Source organism: Periophthalmus magnuspinnatus, chromosome 9 (assembly GCF_009829125.3).
Source record: "Periophthalmus magnuspinnatus isolate fPerMag1 chromosome 9, fPerMag1.2.pri, whole genome shotgun sequence".
Taxonomy (NCBI): Eukaryota; Metazoa; Chordata; class Actinopteri; order Gobiiformes; family Gobiidae; genus Periophthalmus; species Periophthalmus magnuspinnatus.
The window spans coordinates 8,508,793-8,522,945 of record NC_047134.1 but is presented as its reverse complement, the minus strand read 5'-3'; the positions used below and the strand labels follow the sequence as shown (position 1 = coordinate 8,522,945).

Sequence of the window (14,153 nt, the reverse complement as noted above, 5' to 3'; positions counted from 1 at the left end):
AATTATTACATTATTAATTTGCTCCACACTCACATGCAGTATTGTAGCCACAGCTACCCTGGGGCAGACTGGCTGAAGCACAGTTGCCACTCTACCCCATTGACCCTCTGACCTCCACCGGCACTCACACACACACACACACTGCATTTATACAGGGCAACTAATTTTTTTCAAATTAGTTGTATTTAGTACATATTTCAGTGCAATTTAGTCTATTACACTGTAATATGCAGAAAAACATATGTCTTTACAGTGCGTAGGCTTGCATCTCCACAAACGTGACACAAACGTTTCATGACACTGTTTCCAAGGCTAAATAAGAGTCAGATTTGAATCAGCACTAAATCAAGTGTGAACCAGGACTAAAACCAGATCTGAGCCAGAACGAAAATCAGGTATAAACCAGGACTAAACCAGACCTAAACAAGGACTAAATCCTGTTTAGATTAAACGAGAACTAAACCAGGACTAAGCCAGGTCTGAACCAGGACTAAAACCTCTCTGAAGCAGGTCTACACCAAATCTACACCAGGTCTAAACTCCTCCACAGCACATCCACATACCTGTTCTCTGGCCTAGATCACTGGGATTGATGCTGCTGAGGGCCCCCATGTTGGAGAGGGGTACTGGGGTGTTCCTGGGGGGCCCCTGGGAGCCGCCTGAGCGCCCATCCTTGATCTCAATGGTCAGGAACGTCTTCATGTCTGCCTCTGTTCTGCTCCCTGGAGCCTGCTCCTCCTCTGCCCCATGCTTTTCTCCAGCCGGCCTGGTCCCGCCCCCCAACAGCTCTGATTGGCTGGTGGAGGACACATGCTCTGCAGTTGGGCTTGCTCTCTGGGCTGTCCTGTCGGTGGATGTGTGAGAGGTAGTGGAGGTGGTCCTGGGGGTAAGGGTGTTCCTGTAGGGGGCACTCTGGCTCTGGGTGGTCTCGGTGTATTTGCGCAGCCTGTCCCGTACAGAGTTTGTGCGGGTGAAGTGTTCCAGGACTGAAAGGACGGAAAGCACAGAGAACAAATTGTCGGACTTAAGCAGGTTTATAGCAACTTGTAAAACCCATTTTCCCCTCACAAACTACTTAACTTTTACCATGAGTTTTCAGACAATTTAACAACTTACCAGGGTTTGTTGGATAATGTGTGCATCGTGTAACTATGGTAACTGCAGAACATTCCACTACAGACACCCCCCTCAGAGTGTGAGTGATGTTACTGCAAAATATTGATAGTTCATGTGATGTGACACGAGTTTAAACTGTTTATAGTTTAAATTGAGCTGGAGGACAGGTTAGAATTCTATGGTGGAATTTGCCATTTCACTGTGAGATTGCAGCTTTGTTGAACTGGTTTATAGTTAATATCTCTGGAATTACTAGGCCTATCCATATAAAAACAAAAACTGGCACAAAGTTCAACACCTTCTCTGTCAGTATAAATAAACAAAAAGATTTTTTTTGACAAAAGCCTCAGAAAGTGGTGACATTATTTCAAACCAAACATGTGATTGATGATAAGGTTAAGCATTTGTGGATCATAAGTTTGAACAACAGTCAATCTCTCATAGAGCTACACAGGCCGCTGCCCTCTACAACATGAATGCTTTTTATCTCAAGGAAGGAATCTTTATCAAACTATAAACTTGTACTTAGTAATGTGATTTTGTTCAAAGTCTATGTCTTACCTGCATCTTTGGGCTTCCCGTTGCTCAGGGAGTTATTGATGGTGATCTAAAAAAAACAAAAGTGCTCTTAGTATTATGCACAATCCAATACAATAACACAGAATAAAACCAGATCTGAACCGGATCTCAACCGGGTCTGAACCAGGTCTGAAGCAGGACAAAACCAAGTGAAAGCCAGGATTAAACCAAGATGAAACCAGGACTAAACCAGGACTAAAGTCCCTCTAAACCAGTACTAGAGCTGGTCTGAACTACATCTAACAAGGGTTAGAACCTGGTCTAACCCAAGTTTGAATCAGGAATAAAAAAAACATAATTAAAGTCGGAAGCAGCATTGAACGGCCCTCTCAGGCTGCGTCTCACGCTCAGCTGACTGCCTAAGTGTGGCACTGACGCGCCACAACTTCATGAAGACAGACTGCAACAATGAGAGCATGGGTGAATCATTGCGCAAGCAATAGGCCCTACGCCCTGTAAGGGCTTGGGCCTAAATAATAATAATAATATTTTTTAGCAAAAACAATATATCCGATAACATTACAATGACATATACGTTTTTTGAAAGCTCTTGAGTTTCCCCACGTCACCGTGGGGACAATGGTGTCAGGGTTGCCATTGCGTTGGGGTCGCCCATTGACCTCCCACTGATTTCCATTCATTTTAGCAGTAATAAATATGGCCAATGCCTGCTCCATGGGTGCTTGGATAGGGCTCGATGCCAGGAGTGTGTTTGGGGACATGAGCGCTTCGCGCTGCTTTTGTCAACATTGAGTCAATGCGCTTCGCCCATGCATTCATTGTTGCGGAAGCAATAGGCCCTAAAAACAAAACAAAAAAAACCCCAATATATCCAATAACATTAGAATGACATATTATACGTTTTTTGAAAGCTCTCGACTTTCCCCATGTCATTCGCCATGGCAAATATGCATATCCCATGCCTATGGCATGGGTTGCTAGGATACTGGAGTCAGGGCAGGGGGCGACGGGGCACACAAAGTTGCGCCCATGCACTCATCGTTGCGGAAGTAATAGGCCCTGTAGGGGCTCGGGCCTAAATAATATTTTTAGCAACGCCCTGTAGCGGCTCAGGCCTAAAAAAACTGGATTAAACCATGACTAAAGTAGTTCAGAACCAGAACTAAACCAGATCTGAACCAGGGGTTCACCAGGAGGTAGGACTATATCAAGTCGGAACCAGGTCTAAATTCAACCAGGATTTGAACTAACACAAACCTCAGCTAAACTAAGTCTACTATGACTAATGAGGTTTAGGTTGATATTTAAATAGATAAAGCAGGTCTACATCTTATGAAATCTGGAACAACACCAGGGCTAAACCAGGACTACAAACCCTGCCTGCGTTTAAATCTCTCCTCATCTACGGTAATTACCCTGTTTCACTTATCATTGACAGTGGACATGTTTTCATTATGTAACCCTAGTGTTTGGAGTGAGGGGAGGTTTGGTCTTTTTTTTAGGGCCCGAGGACACGAGGGGCCCCTGCTGTTTACACTATGCTCACAGGACTGCTCACAGCAACTGTGGAGACAACAAAACAAGTCCAGACCGCGCTGTCCAAAGCATTAGAGACAAGACAGGAGACACCACAGCCCCAGAGACAGTACAATGAAAAACATTTCAGAGATGGGAGACACCAGTAGGATGAACCAACAGGGACGTTTTCTGGCAAATGTTACCATTAAAGGGACTTTAATGGTAACATTAAAGATACACACTTTTTTGGGTGTATCTGAGCAAAGTTAGTTTTACCTCAGTATAAATATATTGTATGTGCTGTCTGCATCTAAAGTGGTTCATTGTCCGATAATCAGGAAGTGTGAGTTAGCATATTAGTTGTATAACCATTTAAAGGAACTATGGCTAGGTAGTTTATGTTATAATTTAGTGTTTTGGTTCTCAAAACGATTATCCAATCTGAAAAGTAGAATGAGCCTCACATGAGTCTCTCATTTGGGTTACCAGTTTCAATGCTGAAATCCAGTGGGTTTAAACCTAAAAGGACTCTTGCTAATCTGATATCTCACTAACTAAACCCCCATTGCGATCTTATTTCTTGGCCTGCAATGTTCCAGAGAATGACATTAAACTTCCAAATCTCCATGTGACACAGGAAGATTAAGTGTCAGATTTTCAACAATAAAACACATGTAATTGAATAAATGCTAGACTTTATTGTTCTACTGTGGAACATTTCAGGAACATGAAAGGCATTTCCATGGAAACAAGCAGGTGGCACAGCCCCACTTGAGAAAAGTTTCATAGTACAAGGCAGAAGGAGTAAGCACTAGGATAGGTGACTGCAGTTAGATTAATTGGAAACACTGCCCTCTGGAGATGCTGTTTTGTATGCAACACTTTAATCGTGGCATTGTTGTGTCCTCTTCGTCCAGCAGGGGGACCCACTGTATTTGCAAAGGAACCTAAGTTGACCTTGTCAAAGGCTTGTCGAAGCCTGATCTTGTCAGACCCAAGAAGCTAAACAGGGCTGGACCTGGTTAGAATATTCGATGCCACAGTGAGTCGCTAGTGTCATTGTGTTCTTCGGCAAGACTATTCACCCACATTGCCTAGTATGAATGTGGTGTGTGTGATCTTTATGATATGGGCAACGATGATAATATAGCATCCAAGGTTTACAGACCACGTATTACTGATAATAATGGCATACTATGTAGTCAATTAGATCTTTGTTGGTATTATAAAGTTCTTATTAATGTGTGTAGATCTGTTTCCCATTAATCACTGTTTTTTAGCATCATATGGATGTTGAATTACGTCATATATTATGCAAAACTGACTATTGTAAGCTTAAAGCCATGTTATAGTGCTGTTACTTCATGAAAAACATCCGTGGAGTTGTGTTTTGTTTCACTGAGACATGTTTGAGTAGTGATGGATTATTAGGCTGTCTACATCTCCAAAGTTCAAAATGATGTTTTCCAAATTCTGAAGTCATCAAGAGAGTTTTAGAGTTAAGATCTTTTTTTTTTAGCCTCAATTGAACTAATTTACTCTGCTATATGCTAGAATATGTTGTTGCCTTTTTAAATACATATTTTAGTGATACCGTTTGTTCAGTTGAGATTGTCACAGAAAGTCTGTAATATCTGCTGGTGCACCAAGGAGGCTAAAACTAAAGCTGTAACTTCAAAGTTAGGTAATTCCAAGGCTGATAATTATTCTCAAATACAGTAAAAATATACATGTGTGGGAGCCTTACCTTCTGGTTAAGGAAGTCCAAGCGGCCTTTCAGACTGCCATTGGTCAGTCCAGTTTTTGGCCCCTGCCTGGAGAGTCCGGCCCCATCAACCTGGTCCAGCAGTATGGAGGCCCTCAGCACGGGGCCCCTGCTCTCTCCCTCCAAGTCTGTGCAGTGAACCGAGCCATTGGTCACAGGTGTGGGCTCCTCAAAGGGGCCCTTCTCATCTGAACACACGTTGGCACTGCACTCTGAGGCCCCTGAGTCCAGTCTGGAACGGGGTCCAGAGTCCGAGGGGTCTAACTCCAGCCTGGTGCTTGTCTGGGACACGGAGCCCACACTGTGTTCTGAGGCTCCTGAATTTAGGCGGCTGCGCTGGAGTGGCCCCTGGCTCTTATCTGAGGCCCCTGAGTCTAAGCGGTTGCGCTGGAGTGGCCCCTGGCTCTTGTCTGACTCCCCTGAGTCTAAGCGGCTGTGCTGGAGTGACCCCTGGCTCTTGTCTGAGGCTCCTAATTCTAAACGGCTGCGTTGGAGTGACCCGTGGCTCTTGTTTGAGGCTCCTGAATCTAGACAGCTGTGCTGGAGTGGCCCCTGGCTCTGGTCTGAGGCCCCTGAACCCAGTCTGGTCCTGTATGCAGAGCCCACAGAATCCAAGTTGGAGCATGATTGGACAGAGCTGGAGCTACGGTCAGAGGAGGTGGAGTCTGATCTCTGGCGGGAGGACGGGAGCAGATCGGGTCCTGGGTTGACGGCTTCTCTGGGGGCCTCTCTGGGGGCCTGGATGAGTAAAGGCTGAGGCCCCTCGTCCTTCAACAGGTGGTCAAACACCAGCACCATGCCTGAGCCAGAGCCAGAGCCTAGAGACACAGGAGAAGTCAGGGTAGGAATTAGTCCTGTAATCTGATAGTTCATAAAGTAATTTTAAAAAGGTATATAATTTTATCTTAATGTTAAACTCACATTTTTACTGCACATGTCTACCTTCAATATGCTCAAAGCACTTTATAGCAAAGGAACCCCTCACCTATTCACATGCATAGTATACGCAGATACTGGGGGTGAGGCAGTTAAATGCCTTGCCCAAAGACACTGCAATATTCACCTATGGGAGATGGATTTCGCTTTGAATAAGAATTTTCAATGTAGATTTGCATATCACATAATGTTGCAATGCTTTCAGTCTTGATAACACATAATAGTAAGGGGTTAACAAGATGCTACAGCAGTTATGTCCAGTGAGTGAACAAGTATGGACTAGAGCACAGTGAAGATGTGATGAGGCTTCTGGAGGCCCCTGGCCCTCAAATGAAGGACCAGAGCAGAGGACACTGGAAGGGGAGACCGGAGGAGACCGGAGGAGACCGGAGGAGACCGGAGGAGACCGGAGGAGACTGGAGGAGACCGGAGGAGAACGGAGTGGAAGTGAGGATTTCCTCTTGTAGGCTGCCGCAGCTGCACTTCCTGGTCCACATCAGGGATGCCACTTTTATGCCAGTATAGTGTTTTAAGTAACTAATGTCATTTTTAGCTTGAACATTTGCACTGAATATTACTGAATTGTGTACACAGCCCATTCTCAAATAGATAAAAAATAAAATATACAGGAAATTAGTAGGACGCTGACAGGAAGTGTTTCCCAGAAACGGAAAACTCTTCTCCAAATAATCTTTCACAGAGCTGTGCTGATGTGAGCGTATGTCAATCATTTCACCAAGTTGATCTGAGCAATATGTCAAATTTTTTTGACATATTTTTAATAAAGAACACATATGATGCATTCTTGTGACATTAAATCCTTTTTAAATGTGTTTTTTGTCACGTTAGGTTCAGCATTTAATATTTTCAAACTTAAAATAAAGTCTGCTTTTGGGAAATATAGTTCATAAGCTTCACCTTTGTTCCAAAGAGGCATTTAAGAGTTAGAGCTCCCTCTGATGTCAGCCATGAGAAAAAGCTTTAGAGTGGAATTCAACACAAAATATTTTTTGCTACTAAACTCTGCATATATTTAATAGCATGCCTAAATCAAAGTGTGTGGTGCCTCCAGTGGCCCCTGCAATTTCAAGTACTAAGTAACATCACATAGGACTGTTCTGATTACACACAAGTGGCTGTATGGGCAGAGTTTGAAGTGTGGATAGCTGTTAGACCAATCTCACAACTCCTTATGCCTCCAGACCCCGCCCCTCTTCTCCAGTCACTCTCTTCCTTAGTTCTCCATGTGGTTGTAGGCAGTTTTGATGGCAGATTTTATGTGTTTAGCACTTTAAGGTAGGTCTTTGCTGATGAACTCAAACTATTATCCATCCAAAACATTCAAAAAAATTAACTGGAAATCAATCAATGAGCAAAATCATAATACCCTGCCCCAATGTGACTTGCAAAACCAACATCAAACTGTGTTATAGTAGTTGTAGTATATAGTAGGCCTATTTGTAGAATTGTATGTGTCCTGTACTATGTCTTTTAAGAAGGTTTCCAACTAATTTACACCATTCTGAGAAACAGGTATTATGTAATAAGACATAATAGATCCCATAGTCCTGCATAAACCTAATGATATTACTGTGTGGATGGGCCCTGAGGGAACCTGGAAAACCCCCAAAACTGTGATACAAGGAGAGGTCTGATCCAGAATAAGACTGCTGATGGTCAGTGTGTGTAAAGGTCAAACCAGGGGCCGCAACCAAGAGATAAATCAGGGACCGCAACCAAGAGATAAATCAGAGGCCAAATCAGGAGACAAACCAGGAGTCAAATCAGGAGACAAACCAAGAGACAAATCAGGAGCCACAACCAGGGGTCAAATCAGGAGACAAATCAGGGATTACATCCAAGAAACAAATCAGTGGCTAAACCAGGAAGCAAACCATCTGCTCAGTATTAGGCTATTGTCTTACATTTCTAATGTCTAAATTCAAATATAGGACTGTTATTTAACCTTTGAAAGCTGAAACTATTTTTATATTAAAAAAAAAAAAGTATTCTTGTGGCTGTTCTGTGTAGTCTGCTGCTCCTTTCTGCTCAATATGAGCCGAATGGAAGGCTGGTTGAGTCTTGATTTAGTTTCGAGTCCTGATACAGCTCTGGTAATCAGTCCTGCTATTTAGTCCTTGTTTAGTCCTGATTAATCCTCCGCGCGCATATTTACTTTACTCTCGGTTTACAAACTTTAGCAGGCCATCTCTCCATAATCACTCACTTTTTTTTTGGAGAGTTTAAAAACTTGCTGTGCTCTCTCAGGACCCATGTCCATGCCATGTCCAGTGCAGACACAGTGGCTCCTCATGTGTGTATGTGCTGAGCAGCAGTTCACAGACCGGAGCTGGGCTTTTTGATCCTGTGTTTTTGACTGATCTGCCTTAATGCACAACAAAATAATCAATTGCGATTAATGATTTTGTTTTTTAGTTAACGTAATAAAACGCGTTAATGTACCAAGCCCATACTATACAGTACAAGATGCACATTTTCTACAGCAGGGAGAAGATCAAAGCTCCAAATTAAGTGAAGTAGTCCTTAAAGAGGGGGCATTTTATTTCTATGGGGTATTGAGGTATGAGGTATACTCCTAACACATAACATCTTGAGATCACCATGTTCACCTCTTTAATTGTTTTGAAAATGCTATATTTGCCCAAAACAACGTATTAACATGTTTCATAAGTTTCACTTTCATTTTTAACACTCTGAGTCTCCCTTTGTTCTCCACGTTAAATCACTCTCCCTTCAGAACGCAACACAATCAGCGTGCATCCCCCTAATGAAAGTACTGCACATTGCATCAGGTTTGCATCATGTTTTAGTATATTTATGAAAAATTGGTGTGTGGGAGCATGAGTGATGCAGGCTTGTGGGAAGAGCATTGCACACACTTAGAGCTAACTGTAAAGAGGGTTTGAATAGGGCTGGGTGATATTGCTAAAATACTCAAACATGGATGACATGAAACCACTTCAGGCACGCATTGATGAGGAAAAAATATTATAAAATGATAGAATACTACAAAAAATTGGATTTGCTTAATACTCCCCCTTTAAAACAAATATTTACAATAACTTTTGCCTTCATTTTTGATAGTACTCTTACGGGAAGTATTTTTGAGTGATCAGTACACTACATAAACTGTCCTTCAAGAATATTTAACATACAATCTTGTTTTGAAAAATTTGACCCTAAACCCAACTACTGTGTGCAGTTCTCCAGCAATTATTCATGGACTAAAACAGGACAAACTAGGAATAAACCAGGGCTGAACAATTTATAAAGTTCAAACAGACTTGAACCAGAGGTTGGTAGAGTAGCCAAAAGTTGTACTCAAGTAAGAGTTAAAAAGTATTTGCAAAACAACTACTCATGTAAGAGTACCCTAAAGAGTAACTGTCAGGACCTAACATCTGACTTATAATTTGATGTCAATATAATTGGAAGGACAAAATCTGCAATTTCAAAAATGAGAAAAACTAACTAAAATTTGAAGGAGAGGAGCAAGAAACACAAATGTTCAAATTATTTCATAAAGCATAAAGCTTTGGCACTTGTAGGCACTTGTAGACTTACTCACAGTGGGAAGAGTAACCAAATATTTTACTCAAGTAAGAATACTGTTACTTTAAAAATATGAATCAAGTAGAAGTAAAAGTGCTGCTACTCTGAAAAGTACAATTTCTTGTTACTACCCACCTCTGATAATTTATTCAGTAAACAATGAAAGGAATTTCTCATAAGCACCGTTCCCTCTAAACTGCTAGCGTGCGCAATTGTGCACTGCTGACACGGTCTCCGCGCACAGAAAATCTGTGCTGCGCACAAAAAAATCGAACCGGAGTTGAAAATAAAATAAACACCCAACAATTCATTCTGCGCTATTTTTCAGTGTGAGTCAGTGAGTGTGACCGGTGACGAGCTGCTCCAGCCAATTATGTGATTCACATACGTATTTGCGCATCTTATCAACGTCATTGACAGGCGTCCTCATGTCCCGCTCCCAGTGTTTTAGCCGATGTGGCCGATGTGGAGTGAAGACTCGCTATTGATTCTAAGTGCTGCTTTAACCCCTTAACGTTCCGACGGCCCGCCCTCGGGCAAAGATCCGCGAGTAAAATTATGCACGCGTAATTGCGTAATTTTACGCACTGTTTTGCAGCAGTTTTGCGTTTTAAACATGACGAAACGGACAAAAGAAAGGAAGTACGCGACCGAGGACACTGGGAAGTACGCGACCGAGGACACTGTACACTGTACAAGTTAAACTAGAGGCATCTCGGACCCGGAGCGGTTCGTGGAACCGAGTGAAGATCTCATGATGGACTGAGGAGCAGAGGACCTTATGATTTGATGGACTGGATGCTGTTCCTGATCGGTAAGCGTGGTTTATTCTGCTATTGACTTAATTGTGGGTCATATGTGTATTATGTGTAATCATTAGCATTAGCTAATGCCAATCTGCGCCCCCCGACCACCACCAATTATTCACGCACACGCCACTTGGGTGAAGTGTCTTGCCTAAGGACACAATGACAGAAGTTGGTCCGAGCGGGATTCGATCCTCCAACCTCTCTCACAGAATGACTGTCACTGTCACATGTACAGTGTATTATTAGTTTCCAGTGTGTGTTTGTTTACATTTTGAAGTGTGTGTTTGTTCACTGTTTGTAGTGTGTGGTTTGTAAATATATGTTTATTTTGACCCATACCACTTGTTTTGAATATATTTTATATACAAATACACATTTTATATTGTGTTTTGATATGATATGTAAATGTACAGTAATAGAGCAGCTGGGTGTGCAGATACAGATTCCTCTCAGTGTGTATTGGTCATTGAATACTGTCACTAGTTTATGAGTTGTAAACATCAAATGATCATGTCATATATTGAAAAAGAGTTACCGGACTGTCTCCCAGACCACAGTAGGACAATCTCACTCAGTGCATAGCAAAAGATTCTCACAGTGGCTTATACTCATAATACAAGTCAGAGCTTTATAATAAAAATGTTAAGTGTGTTTTCAACATTGGAGTTTACAGTTGGCTTGGTTTGGCTGGAAGCTCATGTTTTGCCATAGTTAAAATGAAATATTTATACTCCCAATAGCATTAACATACTACACAGGTCATGAGCAAGATTTTTGTCATTTACATTGTATAAGTGGGCTAAAGCACTTAATTAAAAGTCTTATAACAGAAATGTAAATGCGGTAATTTGATTCTTTTAATAAACCATTTAACTTGGATGGATGCGATGCAGCATGACCACAGTGTGCACGTCTGATGTTGCTCACAGTGGTCCATGGGACTGCTCAGGGAGTTTGTGTGTTTTCTCAGATTTGTGAAAAATTAGAGGGAACATTGCTCATAAATGAAATGTGACTATCGGACATGGACATCTATGGTAGTCTAGTTTTGTCAATACATGCTAGTGCTAATTCTAGAATAGCGGGACACTTTAATGGGGTTCTGGAAGGGGCTGTTGACAAGACTTTTTCCAATAGCAAACTGAAGGCTATTGAATTGATGAGACCTGGGCCTGGTGGGTATATGGAGGCTGGTCAAGCCTAAAGAACATGCTTTAGTTAGGTTAAATGTCAATTTTTATGAAAGCGGAGAGAAAGCTGGAAAGCTTCTGGATAGACAGCTTAGAAAGAAGGAGGCCAACTTTACAATACCTGATATTAAGGATGGGTCAGGAGTGCTTAAGACCAACACAGGGGACAACAAGGTTTTATTAACATTTTATAACAAACTTTATGAGTCACAGGTTAAACATGATGTGCAAGAATATGACAATTTTTTTTCCAAATTTGATTTGGGGCAGACCGATAACAATTGAGGACTTGAAAAGGGGCATTTCACTTATGAAAATTGGAAACGCAGTATTATAGAGTATTATAAAAAAACAAAAGTGCAGATAAATTGGCCTCTATTTTGACTGAGGTATTTAAAGAATCATTAACTCTGGGAAAGATGTCAGGGACCTTTAATGAAGCTCAAATTTTTCTAATCTATAAAAAAGATAGGGATAGTATAGATCCAGGTAGACCTGTGAGACTTATTAATGCTGACTGCAAAATCCTGACAAAAATTTAATAATGGCTTACACTTGTAATGCACTTTACAGGCTTGTCAAAGCCTCTCAAAGCACTACACTATAGTCATTATTCATTCATTTCCACACTTGGTGATGGTAAGCTACTATTGTAGCTGCCCTGGGGCAGACTGACGGAAGCAAGGCTGCCAATCTGTGCCATCGGCCCCTCCGACCACCACCTATCTTTCGAGCACACATCGAGTCCGAGCGGGACTCGATCCTCCGACCTTCGGGTTGGGGGACCAACACTCTAACCACTCTAATCATTTCCTCACTTGATGTAAGTAACCTAAACTTAATGTACCTTCCTGACATAGCTTTTCTCTATGGAGACAAAGGTTTAATGCTATATTGTGGAACATTCCACACAATGCAACATCAGCTCCAGGGAGACGACAGCTGGCGAACCCTCAGGCAGAAAAGTTATAATGTACCTTTAAATGACATCAACTTAAATGACCTCCTTTAACTGAAGTCATCTTAACATGTTTACAGTAGAGTTCGAAAAACAGAATAGGCCGTGCACAGTCCAGACTTAAATGACTGCTTTTTCAGTTACAGTTTGCCCAAGAATGCTCTGGCCGGACATGGAGTCTTTCACTGTAAACCGGAGCTGTTTGTGTGGTGGTGTGTTTGAGGTCCCTCAGTTATTTTGGGTACCACATCACACCCTGCTCTTTGTTTAGAAGGCCCGGTAGCAGCTCTCCTCCCTGAACTCTGGGGTTTTCTGAGGTGGTCCCAACTCCTGACCTCCTGCTAACCCTCCTGCTAACCCAATGTAAGTGGCATGTTGTGGGGGAGAGGAGCGGCCACAACAAGGCGGTCGGGAGCTGTTCTGGGAACAGCTAGATTTAGACAAAGGTGTGGCTGTGGGGTTCTCAGATACATTGTTAAAAGAATATGTGATTTTTTTTCTCAATTTATTTTATGTAATGGTATTATGACAGGCTTTATCTTTTCAATAGGCAAAGCTGAACTGGATTTTAAAAGTCGCAACTTGCAACATTAATCATCCTTCTGATCTAAGCAAAGCTACTTATAGCAACATCTGGCTTACAGACAGACAGAGAAAATAGGACATGGTTAAAATATAGGAGCTTCAGTCTCATTCTAGACAGTTAAAACCGCTCGTCTCCATCTCTTACCATCTGTCAATCGCTTTTGTAGTTACAAACATAAGTCATTAATATTTTATTTTAAAAAAATGTATGTTCTACAATGTGGAAGATTAAAGGAACCATATATAGTTATTATTTTTTAAAAGGTACAACAATCACAACTGAAATTAGGTTGCCAAAGCTATAGCCTACAGATAGGGGAAACATACAAGTGTTTCTCAGGCTTCATGTGAAAGCTCAGAACATCCAGAGTTCACTCACTGAGCTGCAGATGCTGCACTAGAACAGATTTATGATTGGCTGCAGATGTTGGGGTTTAGGTAATGACCATTCAGATCAGAGAGAGTTCTTTGACGTTTAAACCGACTGGATTTTAGTATTGAAACTGGGCAGAGGTGGACTGGGAAAAAAGAGGCTCAGGAGTTTTTGACAGACTTAAGTGGTGATGTTATAATCCATGCAGTCTAACAAGTTTGTTATGCAGTAGAGATAGTTGGGGGAAATTCTAGGCTTCCAAGCGGTAATACTATGGTAATACATGCTCCAAAAATCCCCCTTTGCTTATACTACACAATAGGCATAGTTACTAACAAATTGTCTATGGATACACGTGGACAAAATTGTTGTTACCCGTCGGTTAATGAAAGAAAAACTCACAATGGTCACAGAAATAACTTGAATCTGACAAAAGTAATAATAAATTTAAAAAAATCTATGAAATTTAACCAATGAAATCCATTGCTTTTGAACCATGTTTCAACAGAATTATAAAAAAAAAATTAACTCATGAGACAGGCCTGGACAAAAATGATGGTACCCTTAACTTAATATTTTCTTTTATCTTTTGAGGCAATCACTGCAATCAAACGATTCCTGTAACTGTCAATGAGACTTCTGCACCTCTCAACAGGTATTTTGACTAACTCCTCATGAGCAAACTGCTCCAGTTGTCTCAGGTTTGAAGGGTGCCTTTTCCAGATGGTATGTTTCAACTCCTTGCTCAATAGGATTTAGGTCAGGGCTCATAGAAGGCCACTTTAGAATA

The 14,153-nt window shown here is 41.6% G+C and overlaps 1 protein-coding gene across 3 annotated transcripts in view; it reads right to left on the bottom strand.

Annotated features, from left to right (window-relative positions):
- smtnb (smoothelin b) overlaps positions 1–14,153 on the bottom strand; it is a 153,891-nt gene that overhangs the window by 44,794 nt on the left and 94,944 nt on the right. For all 3 annotated transcript variants that reach the window (XM_055224058.1, XM_055224059.1, XM_055224060.1), the window contains exons 7-9: positions 4,922–5,757; positions 1,678–1,723; positions 564–986 (exon numbers count right to left, since the gene is read on the bottom strand). In XM_055224058.1, the coding sequence (XP_055080033.1) occupies positions 564–986; positions 1,678–1,723; positions 4,922–5,757 (1,305 nt within the window). The remainder of the gene's footprint in view (positions 1–563; positions 987–1,677; positions 1,724–4,921; positions 5,758–14,153) is intronic.